At 39.3% G+C, this 16,217-nt stretch overlaps 1 protein-coding gene across 3 annotated transcripts in view; it reads right to left on the minus strand.

The window, feature by feature from the left end:
- The window catches only part of MAMDC2 (MAM domain containing 2), a 156,115-nt gene that overhangs the window by 23,720 nt on the left and 116,178 nt on the right, over positions 1 to 16,217 (minus strand). For 2 of the 3 annotated variants that reach the window (XM_046665078.1, XM_046665080.1), the window contains 2 exons: positions 12,969 to 13,062; positions 11,092 to 11,244 (listed from right to left, as the gene is read on the minus strand). In XM_046665078.1, coding sequence (XP_046521034.1) covers positions 11,092 to 11,244; positions 12,969 to 13,062 — 247 coding nt within the window. The remainder of the gene's footprint in view (positions 1 to 11,091; positions 11,245 to 12,968; positions 13,063 to 16,217) is intronic. The other variant, XM_046665081.1, reaches the window with a different exon arrangement.

A 16,217-nucleotide genomic window follows, 5' to 3' on the forward strand; every position in this document is an offset into this window, starting at 1 on the left:
ATGCAAAAATCCTCAACAAAATACTAGCAAATTGAATACAACAATACATGAAAAGATCATACATCATGATCAAGTGGGATTTATTCCAGGGATGCAGGGATCGTTCAACATCTGCAAATCAATCAACGTGACACACCACATTAAAAAAATGAAGAATAAAAATCACATGATCATCTCAATAGATGTGGAGAAAGCATTTGACAAGATACAGCATCCATTTATGATAAAAACTCTGAATAAAATGGTTATAGAAGGAAAATACCCCAACATAATAAAGGCCATAAGTGACAAACCCACAGCTAATATCATACTCAATGGAGAAAAACTAAAAGCTATCACTCTAAGAATAGGAAGCAGACAAGGATGCCTACTTTTCCATTCTTGTTTAACATAGTATTGGAAGTTCTAGTCAGAGCAATTAGGCAGGAAAAAGAAAAGGGATGAAAATTGGAAAGGAAGAAGTGAAACTGTCACTATTTGCAGAAGACATGATTTTATATATAGAAAACCATAAAGAATCCACTGAAAAACTTTTAGAAATAGTAAATGAATACAGTAACATTGCAGGATACAAAATCAATATACAAAAATCAGTTGTGTTTCTATACACTAACAATGAAGTAGGAGAAAGAGAAATTAAGAATACAATCACATTTACAATTGCAACAAAAATAATAAAATACCTAGGAATATATTTAACCAAAGTGGTGAAAGACCTGTACACTGAAAAACTATAAAACATTGTTGAAAGAAATTGAAGAAGACATAAAGAAATGGAAAGACAATCTGTGCTCTTGGATTGGAAGAATTAACATAGTTAAAATGTCCATGCTTCCTAAAGCAATCTACAGATTCAATGCAATCCCTAACAAAGCTCCAACTATATTTTTCACAGAAATAGAACAAAGAATCCTAAAATGTATACGGAACAACAAAAGACTCCAAATAGCCAAAGGAATCTTGAGAAAAAGGAACAAAGCTAGAGGCATCACACTCCTTGATTTCAAAATATACTTGAAAGCTATAGAACTCAAAATAGCATGGTACTGACACAAAAACGCACACACATCAATGGAATAGAACCAAGAGCCCAGAAATAAACCCACACATCTATGGACAGTTAATTTTCAGGTGTACATCATTATATTTTGATTTCTTCATAGATTACATTGTGTTCACCACCCAAAGACTAATTACCATCCATCACCACACACATGTGTCCAGTCACCCCTTCTGCCCTCCTCCCTCCCCCCCTTCTTTGATAACCACCAATCTAAGCTCTGTATCTATGTATTTGGTGGTGGTTGTTTTTATCTTTTATTTATGAGTGAGATCATACAGTACTTGACTTAAAATACGTAGGTTATGGCTAAAACTGCTCTTAGAGGGAAATTCACAGCACTTCCCTAGTATATGTTATACTTGAAGTGTTTTACTTAAAAAAATGAATAGGAATGTACTTTTCTAGCACTATCTAGTAGATCCCAAGATGGGTATTCAGGAGTCCTGGATTACAATCCCAGTTCTAAACTAATGCTGAGTAATTGTCAAAGTAGAAGCTAAAGGACAAGCATCTTGGTGTAGCGAGAGAGTGCAGGACTGGGCGTCTGAGTGTCTAGTTCCAGTGCCAGGCCCTCTTTTAATTAGCTATATCAGTTTGTTGAATCAAATAATCTGTTAGGAGGTAAAGCCTGAGAGGTTTTGAGCTAATTTCACTTGCAGATATTTATCGGGATATCAGAATAATTTTTTAAAATTTGATTTTGAGTACCTTTAGATTATGCACATATATCAGCAAACTACAGTCCCTACCACACTCTGTTACATAACAGCTCTGTTGCTAAAGACATGGTTTCCTAGCATGTGAATGCATTTGAATTTGCAACCTCCAGGCCATGTGATTTATAAGGTCTTCTCTGGTTTTAATATTCTTTGTTTCCATGACTTGCATGCAATATTTTGGACAACTTTCTACTAAAAATTATTCATTGTTTATTTGAAATACAAATTCAACCAAGTGTGCCATGGTTTTATTTGCTAACTCTGGCACTTCTACCATCAATGCCAGTGACTTTATAAGATTCCACAATAATAATCTGCTCAGGAGGGACTGTTTTGAAGTTTGATATACTCTCTGGTAGACTGTTTGCAAAAACAGCCATAATTATTCCTTCCCTGTAGCCATACTATTTTGCAATATAACTTTGCAGCTCCTCCCATCAAGGGGTGGAGTCTATTTCCGCATTCTTTGACTATGATGAAACAGAACAAACCATACCAACTGAACCTCCTAGATGAGCCAGCTCCCAATTAATCTGGCAGATGGCTTCAGATGCATGAATGAGCCCAGCCAAGAACAGAACTGCCCAGCTGAGCCCAGACCAAATTGTCAGCTTGTAGACTGGTGAGCTAAATAAATGGTTATTACCTTAAGCCACTAAGGTTTGGGGTGGTTTGCTATATAGCAAAAGTTACCTGATATAGAACCAATTCTCAAATCCTAATAAAGGAGATGTGATAGTACTCTTTCTTTTAATGTTGTTGACATACAGCCTCAAAGATTTATGAAGCTGATACTCTAGCTCTCTCATATTGTACAATATTCAGCAAAATTCACGCATGGTATTAGCCTGTTTCTTTTCAGACTGATCTAAACACAAATGCCCAGATCTCACTTCACAAATTACCTCAGGTGAAGGTGGTGTTAAGAACCCTAAGTTTGAGTCCTGGTTCTCATCCCAAATTTGCCTGTCTACCCTCATCTTTATGAGGGAGTCACTACAGATGGGTTCCAAGTCTTTTTCTGAGATGGAACTACTTCTCATTTTCCTAGACCTTTGTGATCACTTAGGCAGATGTTGAGGATATGCTGGAAGTAAAGCCCCTAAGCAGGATGGCCAAGTAAGTTGAGGCTATTATGGTGTCTAGTTGGGAAAACTATCAATTAAAGCTTTATTATTTTGCTTTGGGATCACTACTTTAAAGCCCTTCCATGGCTGTCTATTCCATATAGGGAGGATATGCAAATTCCCTAACATGTAGATGGGGCTCTCGGGGATCTGGTTTCCATCTGACTATCCAGGGTCATCTCCCACCACTTCCCGAGATGGATCCGAATCAGAAGCTTCTATGCACCATTACAGATCTTTCCAGCCTTGCCTGTCTTTTATTCTAATCACCATTACTACAACTAGTTCTACACAGTCTTTAACCAGCTTCAGTTAGGTGCAACTTGATATATGTCTTGTCTTGGGCCCATGCCAAGTGCCTATTCCCTCCTGTTTTTGATGTTGAGTCTTCTCCATTCATTCCTGGTTTGGGCCTCTGCAGAACCACTCAGCAGCCATACAAACGCAACCCAGAAATGAGGGAGGAGTGGGTAGTCAATGCTGAATGGGCACATATCTTTGGCCAATGAAGGATGGGAACCTATGCACAAACGCTTCTCCTCTTCTCCATGTGGATGATGGCCATGAGACATATTTCAACATGGCTTCTCAGATGTTCCTACAAGATCAAACAACAAATTGGACACAGCAATGGCCAAGTCAGTGACACATCCTTGTATCAGCTCTCCCTCTTTTCTTGTTTTGCTGCCTGTGTCCCACACTTCTGATCCTGAGGATCACATCTCCAAATACACAACCTGCTTACAAGCCTCTATCCTAGTCTTCACTTTCTTGGGAATCCCGGCTCATGGTATCCTACAGGCCAGTCAAGTAGAATCACTCACAGTTCCCTGAAGCTGCCATACTGCTCAACGGCTCCATATTTTGTACCTGTCATTCCTTCGTCCTCAAATGCTTCCTCACTCCCTGCCATTCTTCTTGGTGAACTCCCACTCATCCTTCAAGATGCTTCCAAGGAGAGCTAGCTGCCCTTTCTGTGTGGTTCCATCATCTCTAGGACTTAACACTTATTACTTTCCTTATAATTCTGGGGCAATTATTTGGTGTACAATGCACAGTAGGTACTCAGGAAATGTGGAATAAATCAAGATCTTAGGGACCCTGCACTATATAATACTGATGACTGCTCCCAGTTCTAAGATGTTTCATCTTATATGCATGAAGCTTCTAACACTGGTGGCTTTAACCAATAAACAAATGTTGTAATGGGGCCTTTACTTATCTATGCTTTAATTTTTGAATAGGTGATCCTTGTCATATTGTGATCTGAGAGCCAAGACATCAGCGCACATACAGCTCAAGCCATGAGAGGCCAGGGGAACAGGAAGCTACTCTTTGAGGTTGAGGAAACATAAGTGTGCCAGGTGCAGCCCAGGAGTTGAACTTACAGCACTGGCTCTCTGAAACTAGAGACAGCTCAGAAAAAATGTAGATCCTTTCTGCTGGATGCATTTCTATGGGTGTCTAAAAATACCACCAGTTTGAACATATCCTTTCCAAGAGAAGACACTCCTCTTTGGTGTGAAGAGTGTTAGGGGTGAGATTATGCTGTTATGTGAAGAACTGTGATTTTTCACATATAAGCTGTCACAAGCCATGTGTGACATAACTGTTCCAGGTCATGTGTGGTTTCTTAGTATCACACAGGCTGGGAAACTCTGGTGAGGCAACGTGGACAGAATATGGCCATGAGAGCCTGACATTGCTGAGATCCAGTCCTTGCTATACCTGTTACTACTGTGTGGCTCTGGAAAGGCACTTAACTTCACTGAGCTCCAGTTTTCTCATCTGAACATGCCACTTTCACTTACTTTACAGGTTGTGGTAAGGATGTGTTTATGGACTGAATGTTTGTGTTCCCTCAAAATGTATATGTTGAAATTCTACCCCCGAAGGTGATGGTATTAGGAGGTGGGGCCTTTGGGAGGTGATTAGGTCATGAGGGCTGAGCTCTCATAAATGGGATTAGTACCCTTTTAAATGAGAACCCAGAGAACTCCCTTTGCCCCTTCTGCCATGCGAAGACACAGAGAGAAGACTGCCGTCTATGAACCAGGAAGCAGGCTCTCACCAGACACCGATTCTACTGGTGCCTTGATCTTGAACTTTGAAGCCTCCAGAACTGTGAGCAATGTTAGTTGTTTAAGCCACCCAGTCTTTGGTATTTTTATTATAGCAGCTCAAACTAAGACAGGTTGTAAAGGTCCTAGCACAGTGCCTGCACGTGGTAAATGTTCCATAACTGATCAATAGCTATTATTATTTCCCCAGTAAAACAATTGTTAAAGTAATTTTAAGAACAGAACTGAAACATCTTCAGCCAATGCTATATCTGTAGGTACCCTGGGCACAGAATAGCAAAATTTGCTGCCTTATCTGCATTCTTGTGCGTAGGAACATGAAGACACAACCTATAAAAGATTTTTTTTAGTTAGAAAATTGAAGAATGTCTTGAGAACTTTTCAAAAATTTGTATTGAAACAAAGAATGGAGAAGAAGGCAGACCCTAGAAGCAATTTACTGAAAAAAAATCAGAAGTCTCTGCGTTGTGCACCAGACAATTTCATTTAATGTATTTGCCTGGAATAAATATTGAGCACACTGACTTGTGGCATTATAATTTTTGCTATGAAGTTTTACCCCAGCCAGCTTCAAAGTTTTCAAAGAGACAAAGCAAAACACAATCATATAGTTTTCTTTAAACAAAGTCATACCAAGTTAACTAATGTGTGCTCCAATAAACCAGGAAATATGCAAATAAAAGAGCAAAATTATGAGCAATGGAATATTTGCTGCATGTGCTTTTGATAGATTTTCACAGATTTTGTGTGTACGGGGAGGAGGCAGACTAGGGCCTACAAGTTCAAGTTATTTTAGCATAAAGATGCAAGGAGCAGGACAAAGGTTAGCTGGTCAGCCATCTTATGTAACAGGAGTTTACCCTGCTCCTTCCGTGGTTAGCACTCTGCCTAACTCCAGGGAGGGATTCTGTTACGGGTTGAATTGTGTCCTTCCCAAATTCACATTAAAGCTCTCACCCCAGTACCTCAGAGTGTGACTGTGTTTGGAGGCAGGGCCTTTAAAGAGGTGATTAAGTTCAAATGTGGTTAGGGTGGGCTCTAATCCAATATGACTGGTGTCCTTATAAGAAGAGATCAAGGGCCGGCCCAGTGGCACAGTGGTTAAGTTCACACGTTCTGCTTCAGTGGCCCGGGGTTCGCCGGTTCGGATCCCAGATGCAGACCTACGCACTGCTTGTCAAGCCATGCTGTGGGAGGCATCCCACATATAAATTAGAGGAAGATGGGCACAGATGTTAGCTCAGGGCCAGTCCTCCTCAGCAAAAAGAGGAGGATTGGCGGCAGATGTTAGCTCAGGGCTAATCTTCCTCAAAAACAAAGAAAAAGGAAGAGATTAAGACACAGACAACACAGACTGAGGGACAGACCACGTGAAGACACAGAGAGAAGGTGGCCATCTGCAAGCCAAGCAGAGAAGCCTCAGAGTAAAATCAATCCTGTTGACACCTTGATCTTGAACCTCTGGTCTCCAGAACTCTGAGAAAATAAATTTCTGTTGTTTAAGCTGCCCAGCCTGTGGTATTTTGTCATGGCAAATTCTGTGCCATGGCCTAGCAAACTAATACTGAGTCCAAAGGCATGCCCCTCAAGTTATTTATAAGCTAGCGGAGAAGATTAAATGGATATGAACATAGAAAGATGAAGTAGACTAGACTAGCATAGGAGTGACAGAGGTAGCAGCAATGGCCACTGCCACCGATGATAAGAAAGCCAAGGAAGGAGAGGTCATGGAGGGGAAGGGACATTTTTGTTGAGTCTCTACTTCCTACAACTGCTGTGACAGTGGCATCAATATAATATCTTCATAATTACTGGCCACTCCTTTCAGTCTCCTTCGCTGGTTCTTCCTCCTCCCTCTGACCTCTTAATTTTGGAGTTCCCCAAGGCTCAGCCCTTCATCCACTTCTGGGTCTACAAGCACTCCCTTGAAGATCTCATCCAGTCACAAGGGTTTAAATACACTCCATATGCCAACAACTTTCAGCTAAGCATCTTTCCTGAACTCCAGACTTCCTACTTGACACCTCCACTTCAATATCTACTAGGTATTTCAAATCGAACATATTTAAAACCGAGTTCCTGATCTTCCCAACAAACCTATGCACTCAATCTTTTCTAGTTAGTTGTTGACAACTCCATTTTTCAGTTGCTCAGGTCAAAATCATTGAAATCATCCTTGACTCCTCTCTTTCTCTTATACCCATATCTAATCCATCAAGAAATGCTGTAGGATCCACTTTCAAAATATATCTAGAATTTGACCACTTCTCTCTACCTCCATTGGTACTATCCTGATCCTATCCACTGCCATTGGTAGATCCACCATCATTGTAAATTCACCATCATAAGTCACCTGGATTATTTGTATTATCCTCCTATCTGGGCTCTCTGATTTCACTCTTGCTGCACTTCCACCCCCAGCGTTTTCTCAACACAGCAGTCAGAGTGATCCTTTCAAAGCCAGGTTAGATCACTTCTCTCCTAAACTCAACACTCTCCAGTGTCCTCCATTCAAGCAAAGTAAAATCCAAAGTCCTTCTAATTAACGACAAGGTCCTCCAGGGTCTGGCCTACCATTATTTCTCTGATTTCTCTAGAGAGAGCTAGAGTACTGTCTCTCTGGCTGACTCTGCTTGGCTAAACCAGCTTTCTGGCCATTCCTGGGACACATTGAGCATGCTTCTACTTGAAGAGCTTTGCCCTGGCTGTTTCCTCCACTTGGAACACTTCCCAGATATACCCTTGGCTAGCTACCTCAGCTCCTTCAAGGTTATCTTCTCAATGAGTTCTACTGTGACTTTCCTATTCAGATTAGCTAACTTCCCCCTATCCTCCTCCCAATTCCAAAGCGCCCTTGCCCCACTCCATTTTTTTCTGCAGCAATTATCACCTTTTAACATACTACATAATTTATAACTAAGTGTAGCGTTTATTATCTGTCTCCAACTACTAAAATAGAAGTTCCACGAGGGCAAATAGTTGTTTTGTCTGTTTTGTTTATCTGTCTTTCCCAAGTACCTAAATGGTGGCTGGCATGCAGTAGGCAGTGAGTAAATATTTGTTGAATGAAGGAACAGATGAATAATAGGCCATTAATTGAGTACTTATTATATACCAGGTCCTATACTGTGTTCCATATATCACCTCATTTAAATGTCACCACAATCTATAAAATAGCTATTAATTATTCCTACTATACAAACAAGGAAAATGAGATTGAGAGAAGTTGAAAAGTCAACCTGAGACTCAATTTAGGCAGTCTAATCCCAAAGCTCTCAGTTTTTAAACTCAACCGTCCTTTGAAGTAGGTAAAAGGTAAGCAGCTATAATTATTCTCATTTTCTGGATGACATAACTGAGACTTGGAGATTTTAAGTAACTTTCTCAAGGTCTCATACCTAGTGAGTGGGGAATCTTGACTCCAAAATTCAGGGATCTGTTATAACCCCGGCCCGGTGACCCTCCTTGCCCTTTTCAGAGACTCCCTCCACTGCTTACTATTTTTGCTTTGCCTGCTGTTCCATGTTCAAGACATTCCACAGCCTGTTACCCAGAAAATTCCCCTGTGGTAGACCACCACAGCATAGCCCTCTTTGAGGGTACCTCTTCTCAGCTCTGTTATTGCTAGCCCTCTTGGTGTCCCCGAGAAATGGAGGAAAAGCTATCAAACCTCTCCCCAGAAAAATGTACCTACGTACAACATCATGATTAAAATGGACTCCAGCAAAAGCTGATTCATTCTTGACTGTTCTCTATTCCTCTTGTAATAAAAGGGTACCTCCCCACTATCCCATTTTCTAGGAGTCTTGCTAAATAAATGGTTAGTTATTCTTACATGCATCAGTGAAGGCTTATAGATTCATTTATTCATTCCATAGACATTTTGGAGGATCTATAGTGTACAAGGTACAATATTAAGCCCTGTGGGGATTCAAAAGCAAGTTTGATAGTACCTTGCCCTCAAGGCATTGCCAATCAGAGCCAATGAGACTCAATTTTTGTATTTTTGTTTGAGTTATCTCTTTCCACTAGACTTAGTATTAAAAGGCGTAGCTGCTGCAGTCATACTGCTACCATGAGAGGAGAGCCTGTTTAAGATTGGAGCCAATCCAGAAAAATCAGAGCAGAGAGGCGGACAGAGAGAGAGAATCTAAGACTCGCTCCTGGTGACATAGTTGTATCCTCTGCATCAAGTTGTGCCTGAAGTTAGCCCTAAAATGGATTTTGTCTGTTAGAAAGGATGATAAACTATTCCCAACCAAAATAGTCTTAACATATACTTAGCATATACAAAGTCTTTCTCATTATCTTTTTAACTTCCTGGTCTTCCAGATACAGCCTCATATACTCTTAGAGCTCCATTAGAATCTTCTACTTAGTGCTGGCAGTAGGAATCTGGTCCACTTTACGATCAATGCTGAATCTCTTCAACATCATCCCTTACTGAAGTAACACTGTCCCAGAATCTGCTGAAGCAGCAGGAAGGAAAGAGAGGTCAGTGGGAGGACCAAGCTGCACATCTTCTTCTTAGTCAGGCAAGAGTGCATTGGTATCGGAGGCCAGATGGATACCCACTGGGAGGGTAGCTGGAACCAAGTGTCCTTGAAAGGACTCAAGCCAAGATTGACAGGTGGAACCCAGGCAGAAAATCTAGGTAGGTTGTACCTCTGAAGAGTTAAGTGCTAAGGGAAGAACAGGAGGTCACAGGATATTAGCCAGAGAGTACATTGCCAGAAATGGTAAAATGCAGCAGTTCCCAAAAAAGTCAATATTTAGATATCTGTCATAACAGAGGACATTCAGTAGCCAAGAGAGAATTGAAAATAGCACCAAATATTTTAAAAGTTCCTTTCTTTTCATCCCTCGTCCATTCACCCTGACTAAAAGATCATGAAAATGAAGGGTAAGGGAGGGAGTGAAACAAAACAAACGAAAGAACAGAGAGTTTCCCCAAAGCTATGAGTTAGGCCCAAGCTGAGGGAAAGAGAGATGATTTGATTGAATGAGAAACTGAAGTTTTGATCTGAATTGGCCTTTTTAACATCCATGAATACGTGACTGCTCTCATACCTCAACAGGACTGGGAAGCTATGGGATCGGCCAGGGGCTGGAGATGGGAGAATCCTTTAGGGTAAGTTTGAAGAGAGTGTTGGAAAGAAAAAATAAAGCTATTTCTGATTGCACCCTACCAAGTTTAGCCAACTAGAAAACAGGTTAGGCTGTAGGTTGCTCTGTGGTGTTATTCCATAGACCTGTCTTGAGGTAGGCCACAAGAGACAGTACTATTCAAGTTACCTCTGCACTTACTATCATAATGCCTTCTCTCTAAGGGCCCTTTAGGAAGTATCTCTCTGAGCCTAGCATCAGGGGTAGTTCTGCTTCTTTGGATCAAATACTGTGCTTCTATCCAACTGGCACACTAAGTGAAACTGAGTGTCGGTGAGAAAGGCCTGTTCCGCAGGGAGTAATTTATCACTGACGCTGTTTACAATTGCTGACACAATTGTAATGAGATGTGGTGATAATGAGAAGGAGATCAACTTTTAGTCTGTTTTATTGTAGTTTATACATTTTCTACAGAAAATGTACCCCATTATTTCCTATACCCCTTGGTGGACTGCTTCACCTGTTTTTATCCTAAGGACACTATGACTCATATTTTGCAGGTGAGTTTTCCATCTTTGTTTCAGCTCCTGGAAAGCACAGAGTCAAACTTGTACATCTCCTCCCCTGTCTGCCAGCACATTTTCTATACTACGCTCAGTCCTGGCTCCAGTTTAGATCACCACATTTCTTTTTCTTCACTTTTGTCCCTTTGTCTTTTATTTTTAACCTACTTCTAATTAAATTATCTTTGTGTGCATATCTTTATAAGCCCATTTAAATCCTCTTTGCCGCAACATACATAAGCTATGCAATAAACAGAAAGAATAATTTTAAGTGCACATATTGAATTATCTATCCCATGTGTGAGGAATCACATGTGTAGTTCATTCTAGACACAAGACATAAATTTGCACATTTCAAAATGCAATAAACAATCCCTAGAATGTTATTTTAGAAGGTTTCCATAGGAAACAGCACCATGTGGCATAACTCACCTACCCCAGTAGTGTGATCTCCCTTGGGTCCTGTGTAGGAGGTGGGAGTTTCTCCCCTCCTCCTGTGCCAGCTGCTCCGGTTTCTTCTCTCCTGAGTAAACGCACATTCATCTTGTTCAAAAGTACACTCTCCAGGTGGAGGTGGCAGTCTCTCTGTAAGGAAACAGGAGGAGTTGCAATTTCCAAGGCACTTTCAATGAATATGTATCCATGGCTCGTTGGCAGCCCACTCGGCATGTATGAGCGTCATCTGGCCATATGCCATGCACATGGAGAGGCAGTCCCCTCCCTGGCAGCCCACCTATGCCAAGCTCTGGCCTCCAGCCAGACTCTGGACTCCACCATGGGTCCTGCCACAGAGGCAGAGAACAATCAGATATCTAGATCCAAAAGTATTGGGATATTTTCAGAAAGAAGCCTTCTCTGACTCGTGAATGTATTTGTGTTCACAAGCTTACAAAGCTCTGAAAATTGAAGGTATATTGTCTTTATAGAAATATGGAAAATAATAAAATTGCATAACGCAGGAGCTTTCTTCAGAAATCCTGGATGAGCGAAGGGAATCCTCAGAACAACACTATAGTTGTTTGGAGGAAGGGGAGAAGAGGGGAGAACTAAATGTGCTTCTGGAGATAGAGCTTAAATGTGTGCAGCAAATTACTTCATTTTTCTGTGCCTCAAGATTCTTATCTGTAACGCGGGAATATTAATGGTATCCACCCCATGGGGTTATGAGGACTAAATGAGACGTGTACGGAAAGTATTTAGAACACAAAGTTCTCAATATATATTAGAACTTGGTATTTTGCTACCTGGAGGCTTAATTTCCATTTCCAAAAAAAGAGAATGTTTATATCTTTGGATGCTATCTTCGATAACTTGGTACTCATTATTATTAGAAAGGTGCCACTCTAAACTTACTGGGGACTTCTTTGGCTGAACTTGGTTGTATCTCCCTACATTTAGAGTCTTAGCAAATTTCTCTAATAAACAGCCTGTCATTTACCTGTCTTGCATGACAGTTAGTTTACTTTGTTTTATTTTACATAGAGTACAAGCTCATGAAGCCTCATTCTCTTTCTATGCCTTGAGAGTAGAGATTTTTATCTCATTCTTCTTTGTGTTGTCCTTGCAGTGCCTCACGAATCAAGGGACTGAAAACAAATTGTCTTTTAATTAAATAAACATGGAGATTATTCTCCAGTGCCAGATTGATATCACAGTTGGCCTCTTAAAGAAAGTGATACCCCACGATTTAGGATGCAGTGGCAATTAGCAGATAGAGACCAATGATCTGGGTTGAGGTATGCACCATTTTCTCATTACACATAATGTCCAACACACAGCCACCATATTTAATTTGTCACTATTATCAATGCTTGGCCCATTGTTCCACTGTCATTTAACTCACTTAGAAAATATTTATTCTATTACCACTTGAAAATCATATGTTTAGTATAGCGTTTGTATAATAATAGTTTCATTGATATTGCTGGAAAACTTGCATTTGTGTAAGACAACAACAATAATAACAATAGTAATTATAATAGAAAGTATTTGTTTTTAAAGCACTGTTTTGTGCCAGGTCCTATGCTAGAGAATTTATAGGTATTATGCCCAGTATTTAGGTAGGTATTACTACCTCTCTTATAGATGAGGATACAGGGGTCAAGTCATACGTATAAAGTCACACACTGCATTCGAGTCATCATTTCTAAATTCCAAAACTTACTATACAGCTCTGTAGAGAGACATTTCTGGCAAGAAAAGCAAAGGATAAACTAGCACAGATTAAATGTATGTGATATGTTCTTAGAGAAACAAGGTGTGCCACATACAGCCCAGGGAGACAAGAGAGCTGAAATGATGGCTCTTACCTGGAGACCAGCAGCTTCCCAATTCTACTGTAATGTCATCCAGGGCTACAAGTCCACAGTCCCAAAAACTTTTGCATAGGCTCATGAAAACCACCTGCAATTCAGAAAAGTAAAACTGTGAATTATGTTAACCTAAAATTGGCAGCTCTTACCTGAAATTTACTTAAGCACAATAAACAGGCATAAGCATACTATAGACACCTCTTCGCTGTCCATAAGAACTACAGATCACAGTGGTGTGAGCAATGGTTAACCATTTAGATATGACCCCAGGATTACTTCTGTTATTTTCTTAAGCAGAGTCAGGCTCATAATGATATATTGTGTATACTAATGCTGAAATCAGTTTGCATTCTTTAAAGAATTGAAAGAGGAAAGCGAGAAGTTAACTGGGTGGCAGAGGAAAATCCATCAGGTTTTAAATATTTTCCCCAGATAATTCACAAAGTGCATACAGAGTTGACGGTATTCTAAGCGTTGTTACAAACATTTCCAGTACAAACACTATTGATTTTTTGGAAATAACTTTCTGGCCATGTGCTTCATTCATATTGTGAACAAATTCCCAGTGATTTGCCATCTGGAAACTTGTGTTCCATTTCCAAAGAAAAGATCTATGTCACTGGATGGTAACACTAATAAACGCCCTAAACACAGTCATTTTATCAGGCCAAACATTTTTACTGTTGTATGTGAAGGAAACAAATCCATACCATAAATTATTAAATTCACTGTGCTAGAGAGAGAGAGGAAAGGCTTAGACTTCTTTCCATTAGGCCAATTTTAAAGTCTCCTTTTCATACACAGGAGGAGCAAAGAGCACTTTTCAAAGCATTTCTATTAGATTTTCACTGTACTTTGCAGTTTCCAAAGCTGCTTCACACGTATAACCTGACGTTTAATGAGCACGAGGTGACTCACTCCGTGTTCAATCCTTGAATATAAATCTCAATTCAAACAAAGACAAAGAGATGTTACAGACACTAAATCCTAAATGATGAATAATGAGAACATTCAATTGCTTCAGGTTCATATTCAGTACGTTATATCTCTAATTTACCCGTGCTATGGGTAGAATCCCTTTGCTCTTTGATGATCAGAGCCAACAGAATATAGAATTCAGTTTAAAAGAAATTTTAAAATCACAAGACAGTTTATCACTATGCAAAATATAAAATGTCTTAAGCCAATATCTTCAGGATAATTACTAATTGTAAAATATGTGGAAGTTTCCTTGGACTGTACTCATATTGCTTTAAATTATAAAAAGGATAGTTTGGAGATGTAACAATAAATAACTATATATATTTACAAGGAACAAGATAAAAAGGAGTGTTTTTTTTTAACCTCTGTTAATGTTTTCATCTTGTTAAACCATCTTTTTCCAATCTTTTTTTAAACCATCTGTTAATAAATTCTAGAAATTCTAGAGATTATCTGAATACGTACAATATTTTACTTGCAGGATTTATGCCTGGGAACTTATTCCCCATTTGAAAAGCAAAGGTCTATGTCATCAGCCCTGCGTGCAGGTACATTTTATCAGCAATTTTTATTGTTACATGGGAAGGAAGAGTAATCTGCCTCATAACTTAGTGAATTAATTACGCTGCAGAGAGAAAAGTCTTGACTTTCTTTCGTCTGGGCAGCTTTAAAGTCTATTATTCACATGAATAGTGAAAAAAGTACTTTTCCAAAATGAATCTGTGGTAGTGAAATGATTCACCATGTAAACCATTACCCGAATAAGACTCAAACACTTGGTGTGTAAATGTATTCTAAGGAGGAGGAATAACATGCTTTCATATGTTTACTACAGCATTATACTATGATGACCATAAAACCAAGCAAGCAAGTAAGCAAACAAATGAAACAACCCAAAGTTTCGAAAATAGAGGAAATAAACAAACTATGGTACCACAATCTAAGAAACAGGCAATCATTAGCTCTAATACCTTGTGAATATTATTTAGTAGTACAGAAATATATTCCTCTCACAATGTTAAGTAAAAAAAACCTGGTTATAATAGATACAATAAAAATGAAACAAAATAAGATAGATTATATCCAACTCACCTAAAAATACATAGAAGAAACCTTGAAAATTTACCAAATTCATAACAATTATATTAGGCTCATGAGATTATGGGTAGTAAACAGAATTTCCCCTTATTTTCTAAATATTCTTTAATTTTGTTATATTTAGAATTGAGAAAAAAAGAAAAAGGAATGAAGATATCTATAACTAAGATGAGGAATAATGAGTTAGTATTTCCTAGATTGACATTGTTTATTATAGTGGCCACGAGGACATGTGGCTATTTAAATTGAGTAAAATTAGAAATTCATTTCTTTAGGATAAATTAGCCATTTGCACTAGCCACATTTCAAGTTCTCAATAGCCACAGATAGCTAGTGGTCAAGTGAATTGGACATAGTAGATATATAACATTACCTTGTTGCAAAAAGTTCCATTGGCTAGAATTTCCTGTCTCTTTTTGGGCATTCCAAACAATTTGTGAACTGCCACAGTGGGTTAAGCGAAATGCTAAAGACGTTCCCAACAACAGTAGGCCATTAGATTGTTCCTATCTTAGAACTCTTTCCATACTTAGAATACTAGCCAGACCATATGTTGTTCTGTCTGACAAAAGACCCACAAAGTCAGCCAGCTATAGACTACATTCGAACCATGGCCTCAAACCTCAAATCTGTTTGTCAGTTGTCTCTTGGCATTCCAACACACAAAAGAAACATGATGAGATCAGCTTGTTTGGTCTAACACATTGGATTTTCCACTCTGCTATTAATAATGCTTATATTGTCAGCTTCTATTCTTGTGCCACCATCTTACATTTTGAGGGCTACTTGAGGTGGAGAGGTTATGTTAAGGTAGCTGGTGACCGGGAAAGCTAACGAGGCCTGGTTGACACAGAGCAAAAGGAAAGCCAAACATCTTGGTCTGTCTTAAGAACCCTGCCTGGGTCCAGTTAAGAATGTGACAAGAAGGGAATTGGACATAGTCTAAATTCTTGAGGGGATTAGCCTCTTGTTTATTTATAGATCTTATTTTAAAAGAGAGTTTATTTCACTTTAAGCAGTATTTACAGGCAAGTGGCCTATCTCTATAAACTGAAAAAATTCTTAGGCAACTTGAACGTATCTTAGTATCTATTTGAGAGGGGAGGAGATGAGGGGCAAAGTCAAAAACATCCCTCGAAGGTGCTCCTGATTTTATGTAAGTCTCTG

Source organism: Equus quagga, chromosome 6 (genome assembly GCF_021613505.1).
Source record: "Equus quagga isolate Etosha38 chromosome 6, UCLA_HA_Equagga_1.0, whole genome shotgun sequence".
NCBI classification, from domain to species: Eukaryota; Metazoa; Chordata; class Mammalia; order Perissodactyla; family Equidae; genus Equus; species Equus quagga.